Source organism: Bidens hawaiensis, unplaced genomic scaffold (assembly GCF_021521415.1).
Source record: "Bidens hawaiensis isolate Kalapana, Puna unplaced genomic scaffold, B.hawaiensis_p1.1 tig00039670_1, whole genome shotgun sequence".
NCBI lineage: Eukaryota > Viridiplantae > Streptophyta > Magnoliopsida > Asterales > Asteraceae > Bidens > Bidens hawaiensis.
In genome coordinates this window covers 26,079-32,592 of record NW_027496992.1, presented here as the reverse complement: position 1 = coordinate 32,592, position 6,514 = coordinate 26,079, and the positions used below count along the sequence as shown (strand labels likewise).

Here is a 6,514-nt window from a genome sequence, read left to right as displayed (position 1 = left end):
AGAAAGCGTGGTCGCCGCCGGCACGGCGCCACCAGTTGTACCGCCGTCATCGGTACTTACTCTTCCTGTACAGCAATTTCTCAGATTATTACGTTTTGGTTTTCGATTTGAATCATCCCCATTTCCTAATTTTGTCCCAAATGAATATATCATGGTGCGTTTCTATTAAGATTTCTATATGATATTATTTCAAAACTTGTATCTGCTAAAATGTTATTAAGCTAAGAAAATGCTTGCATTCGTATTCAAAAATAGTTTTCTTTTGCTTATTGTATATTCATGTAGAATATATTATATGCTTTCAAACATGTATAAGCGTGTACTTATATTGCTACTTAACAACACATATACATCTCACGATCTAACTTTATACACACACACTTCAAGTCCTGGGTCTGAAAATCGTACCACGAATGTTGTATTTCATCTGCACATGGAAAATCTTGTAAGAACAAACCTAGGAAAAACCGAAAACATAACAAAATTCAACAAAGCATATAAAGTGATTAACTAACTACCTTATGCATCACACTGTTGATGTTTGACGCAGAGGCTCGTTTTCGTGAACAACGACTTGACTTTGGTTCTGGTTGTCGAGAGGCATGTATTGAGACATAATTGCCATGATCTCCGAGTCCATGTACGCCTATTTCATTAACCAGTATATTATTAGATGACTTATCTATAAAACTAGTTGTATAAAGTATAAACATCTTGTATGTTACAATTACCCGTAGCCTGTATCTATAGAAAATGTAACCAGCTAAACCCGCAGTCGCCACCACCCCTAGTACCAACAAGCTAATGAACCAAGTGTACTTTGACACCTTCCTTTCTGCATAATCCAAAAACAATATTAAATAAAAAAAAACGTTAGAAAAACTTAGGGCCCACCAATACTCTGCCAACTAGTGGGACCGGGGGAAACACAACTTACTACTTACCGATACATGTATCTTGATCAGCAATATAAAGTTTGTCCCCCTTGCATTTGCAATCATATCCACCGTAATTGTTCTTACATGTGCACCCATCACATTTACAAGCTAAGCCTTCTTTGCACTCGTTAATATCTGCACATTTTTAAAAAAACTAATATAAACGAAATCTTTTAACAGATACCGAGTCAATAGTGCAAACGGAAATCTCACCTTCACAAGTATGACCATCCCCACGAAAACCTTGTGGACAACTGCAACCGGTCATGTTGTTCACCTGTGAAACAAACATGAATCAAATGTGAAAGCCCGAAACATAAACTGCTTTAGTAACAGACTCATAGAAAGTAGAAAAGACACTCAACCGAGCAAGCCGAAAACTTCCTTCCGTCTCTTATATCTGACCAACATCCTCCATTGGCGACCGTGCATCTACCAGGTCCAACGGCTGTCGTTTGAACAATCCAAGGTTATAAGACATGAAACATAAGTTGTCGGTTTTAGTTATAAATTTTGACATGTGGATACCTTTACAAAATGTGTATCCATCTCCTTGATATTGCACACCATTCACTGTAGGACATTCACATACTCTTCCCCTAAAAGTGTCCTTGCAAGCACTTATGCCATTTTCTGAGTCGATCCAGCAACCGCCATTGTTATCAAGACACTCGTTGGTCTCGAGATCTATAACACATAAGATGTATAAGAACATAAAGATTATGCATATGTTGACTTTTACTTTTGACTTTTGGTGATCAAAATATCAAACTTTACCTCCACTTAAGCATATAGAAGGATCAGTTGTCTCCTTAAACCCCGAACATATGGCTCGTAAAACAGCAGTTCTCTCTAGTTTCCCTCGGTACTGAACATTATTGACGACTAGTGTCGGCAAGATGGTTACATCACCGCGTGATCCTCGTCCAACCTGATTATAAACAAAAACAAAAACATGTCATTTTGCCGTCCCCTTTTTAAAATGTTTTTGCGACTCAAAATGGAAACCAAACCTGTGAATCTTGCTCAAATTTTAGTACTTCATTGTCGACATCAGCCTCAGGGTCGCCCATACATTTTTGTATCTTGTCACTAGGCAGTCCTGATGATTCATTCAACATTATTTTACATGGTTAGCTCGTCCTTTATAATTCGAAAATTTGGTGTATAAAATATAAATAATACTTTACCAAGTGACTTAATGACATCTTCAGCACATCCTATACTATATTTTTGTTTCTTCATGGAACATCTAATATGAAAATCAGTCACATAATCCCACCATACCCAAGACCTATTGGTCTCATTAGCAACTCTATGAACACAAAGCTGCCTCAAATTCTCCAACACCACTTGTTTCCCATCATACCCTTCACCAAAATCCTGCTCGGGATCCGGTGCACAATAGCGCCCGTGGTTGATACATTGAGACTTACATTGATCGCTTAACACGAACGGTTTTGGACAAAACCATGTTATATAATGTGGCGTGAACATTGCGTACCCGCCTCTTTCAAGTATTTGAGCATGGCCTTTGAAGTTTTTTATGAAATTCATTTGTTCGTCACAACGGGCCCCACACTCGTCGTTGCTGTTGGTCCATAACTCGAACTCGACTCGCTGGTCTGGGTGGGGCACGGACTCAGACCAGTCGAGTTTTAATAGGACTTCTTGGTCTTTTTGTAAGACGTCTTTTATGGATTGACCGAATGATATGTGGATGAGTGCGGATGGAATGGTTAGCTTTTCTATGAAGTCGTCTGTGGTAGTGCTGGCCTCCGGTGAGTCCATGGTTATGAGGGGCTCATCTATGGCGTCGACTACTAGTACAGCTGATGCACCAGCTAGTTGTGCATTCCAAGCCTTTAAGGCAAAGTAACATTCTGTGTTTGAAGGTAACAAAATCACCAAGTTAATAATATTTATTAACATTAATATTATTAACAAAAAACAGAACATATTATTCATTCTATACATAAAAGTACCTCAACCCAATTTTGGCATATGAAAGTCGGTGAAATTGTTTAAAATACAAATACTAGCGAAATGTATTTAAAAAGTAACTTTTATGTCTTAAATGAGTCAGGATTTGATGAACTTGTGTTCCAAATGTTCAAAAGTGATATTTCAAGTCAAATTCTTGCTAACAAAAAAGTTTGTACAAATTGCCTCCACATAGTGTGCGCTACTAAGTACTAACCAATGTTCTTTAAAATTTTCAACAGTACGTGTTTACAACAAATCATGGGCTTCACATAACGAATTGGATTGATAGAATATTTTCGTGTAAATAATAATTTTACTTAATTATAGCCATATTATGAAAGGGTAATATATATGTATATTTTATTTCTTAGTGTCAAAATAATTTTCTCATTATTTAAAAGTTTGTGTGATCAGTTTATAATAATAAAAAATTATTATCAACTCCAATATGCTATTTTATTCAATTAAAAATGTTTTAAAGATGCATCATGCATGAATCGTTCATTTTACAATATTTTGATCCTCTTGACTTAAAATATGACATAACACAAACATTAAAATACACACAACATGCATTAAAAAAAAACAGGAAATATCGTAAGCCAACTAACCAGAAACTCAAACTTAAACTTAAGTCAAAGTCAAACATCAAGTTACCTCCACGATCAAGAAGCAAAATAGTTGGTCTAGAACTGTTCGACTTGAACGGTCTGTCACCATCAAATTTCGAACAACCGTAAGTCGAAGCCGGTTTCCGAGGATACACCACCGTGCCCACCATCGAACCACCGTAATCCGGCAACCCAAAGTTACCTATGGCTGCATCATGTTTCGATCGAAGATTGTCTGGTGACAGAACACTTATGCTGCTCTTCTCTACCACAAATCTTCCCTCTGTTTCATTCATAACCCATATCACAATAATAATATTAATAATAATAATATTCCACCTGAAGCCTAGTGTTTCAATACCCATATTGATTTTTGAGATTGGAAATATGTTATGAAACAGGGGAGTGAGATACAGGGGTTTATGTACAAGGTTGTGGAAAATTGATTTAGTATAAGTCAAGGGTAGACTTAAAGAGAGCCAGGGGAAATAAGTTGATATTATATTAATTTTTATTTATATGGTCGTTATTTATGGGTTTTGACGTAAAGGAAACGGGTGCAAGATGGATATTTGAAGGGATGGTGGAATGAGTCAATCCCAACTACTTAGACTGTTACTTTCCATCTTCTTTCCCTCTTTCTACGTTTACTTGGAATCTTAGATTCTAAATATTGTTAATATTAAACGGAAATGTGTGGTGGTAAGTAGACGATTCAAATTCAGAAGAGATGTTTTTTCCATCGGTGTTTCTTATCATAACCTCTTTAAGGTCACTGTCTGTTACAAACTGTAATTTATCTGAATATTTTGAGTTTTCCTGTAACGGATATCATAAAGTTATCGAGATTTGATGTTAAATATAAATACTTTTGAAGTTTGCAGGCGTGCTATTTTCTATACGTATTTGTATATGGGTGGGTGGTATTTCGAGTCAACTCAACTCAAGTCGTGATGGATATTGAATTGTTTTTGTTTGTATATAGTTGTACAATAGGTTGAATAAGTAATGATTTGGACTGTTCTTTGATTTGAATCTTAACTATTTTATTTAATCTAATATTTGGTGTGTGAAGTATACTCAATAGCTTAATCGGTAAATTTAAAGAGAGGGTACTCTAATAATCGTCAATATGTACTCCCTACAATTGCGCTATACTAAAAGGTCGAAACCAACTTATTTTGTGCCGAAACAAAAAAGTGGGCTCTAATATCATATTATGTATTTTGTTTAATTAAATACATGTAACATCAAAGTTTCAATCGTAACCTAGCATTGCGTTTGCTACGATCTAGGGAGCAAAATCATTAATATATTAACAATTTAACTTACCAAATGGTCTAAGATGCATCATTCAGTTCGAAATTCTAGAAAATGAAAATAATCTTTGGGCATGTGATTGTATTTTCGTTCTCATTGAATTGTCAATAGATGCACGTGATCATCAAGTTACAATAACCCAAAATCCCCACCCAACACATGTAACTAGCGTAAGCTAGATGTATAGATTTGATATTATTCTAGGAAGTCTTGGGAAATTTGGGGTGGTAAAAGACTGAAATTGGACGGAGCATAACATGTTTAAACTAGCTTACACAAGGATTACTTGTTTGTTTAACAATCTATGACATAATCTTGGCTAATGCTTCTCAACATACTTTTAAGGTCTTCAAAAATAGCAAGAATGGTACACGCAGTACTAACAATAGAATATAGATGTCTATCTCAAAACAAATACAGAGCATTTGACCCTAGCTCCTTTCATTCATAATACAAGCCCAACCTTTCACATGTTATCTACATTTTTTCTTCTATTTTATTACCATATATGTTATTTATTACTATTTGGTCATTGTTTTCCTTTCTTACCATGTTTTTACTATTTCTCAAAATAGATGTTCACAAAAACATAGTTTCAACTTACAAATATGTATTATACTGTGTGATGGTCGGCTATATTTCATATATTTTAGCATATTAAGTAGTTAGTTTTAATTAAAGGGAAAATTCTCAAAATAAGCGTTTATGAAAACGTTTTTCAGGTTTTAGGTGCCATTTGCAAGAAATTCCCAAAATAGGTATTATAATCTAGTCGTGACAAGTAGGTTGTATAACAAATTAAAACCTGACACGTGTCTTTAAACTTACCGTAACGAGCATATTTACTAACCATTTACTTGTCATGACTAAATAAGTTTTATGCATCGTAATCAACTCCCACGGGTAATTCATAAGTTCTTTAGTCGCAACGAGTAGATTGTAAAGTTAAACTAGTCGCCACGAGTTAACTACTAATAAACTACTCGTGTAGGGAATGTAAACTAGGTAAACTAGTCGCCGCGACTAAAGGACTTATAAATTACTCGTGGGCGTTGATTACGAGGCATGATGTAACATTATGAAAATTTCGAGTTCAAAGTATCAAACTTTCCAAAGTCTAAGGACCAAGAATGCCAAAATCCAAACCTGAAGGTTAAAATTAAAAATTCTGTTTTCCTGACCCATCGCGCTACGCGATGGATTAGAAGGGAGACCCATCGCGTACCGCGATGGGTTATCTGACACGTTGTGACACGTGTGCCACGTGGCACACGGTGGCATCGTCTGCTGCCACGTGGTAGGTCTAGTGGTTGACTGGCCAAGCCTACGTCGCGGTACGCGACAGGCTAAGCCAAGGCCCGTCGCGTACCGCGATGGGGTCCAAAATTTGGCTATAAATAGAAGGCCAAGGGCTCAGCTGATCTCACACCAAAACACGCATACAAATCATCTCTCTAACATCTCACTAGCCTTATTATCTTACCTCAAAGTTCGTGGCATAATTTCTCGATAAGTGTGCCCCGATTTCCTCGTGTTGTGTGCCAACGTTTCCTCGAAGTCCGTGCCACCCTCCACCCACATACAACCAAGAAAGCGTTTGTTATTATGGCGATGAGTCTCGAGAAGCGTGCCAACGAGTGTTGAAGATTGGTGTTATCA

General features: G+C 36.5%; 1 protein-coding gene across 1 annotated transcript; it reads right to left on the bottom strand.

Moving 5' to 3' along the window:
- Positions 1-268: 268 nt before the first annotated feature.
- Positions 269-4,029, bottom strand: LOC143591445 (vacuolar-sorting receptor 6-like). The gene is made up of 11 exons (XM_077071648.1): positions 3,582-4,029; positions 2,129-2,821; positions 1,952-2,040; positions 1,716-1,869; positions 1,467-1,625; positions 1,304-1,386; positions 1,152-1,215; positions 945-1,073; positions 732-835; positions 519-646; positions 269-427 (listed from the first exon to the last, which is right to left on the bottom strand). Exons 1-10 carry the CDS (start codon positions 3,898-3,900, stop codon positions 527-529), a joined length of 1,914 nt encoding a protein of 637 aa, XP_076927763.1. The 5' UTR covers positions 3,901-4,029; the 3' UTR covers positions 269-427; positions 519-526.
- Positions 4,030-6,514: the final 2,485 nt, after the last annotated feature.

What these genes read in the sequence shown, in the direction of transcription:
- LOC143591445 (XM_077071648.1), bottom strand. Translation starts at nt 3,900, where the DNA reads ATGGGTATTGAAACACTAGGCTTCAGGTGGAATATTATTATTATTAAT. An exon ending in AATTTGAGCAAGATTCACAG is followed by an intron (nt 1,870 to 1,951) that starts GTTTGGTTTCCA and finishes GTTTATAATCAG; the next exon opens with GTTGGACGAGGATCACGCGG. An exon ending in TTCTATATGCTTAAGTGGAG is followed by an intron (nt 1,626 to 1,715) that starts GTAAAGTTTGAT and finishes TATGTGTTATAG; the next exon opens with ATCTCGAGACCAACGAGTGT.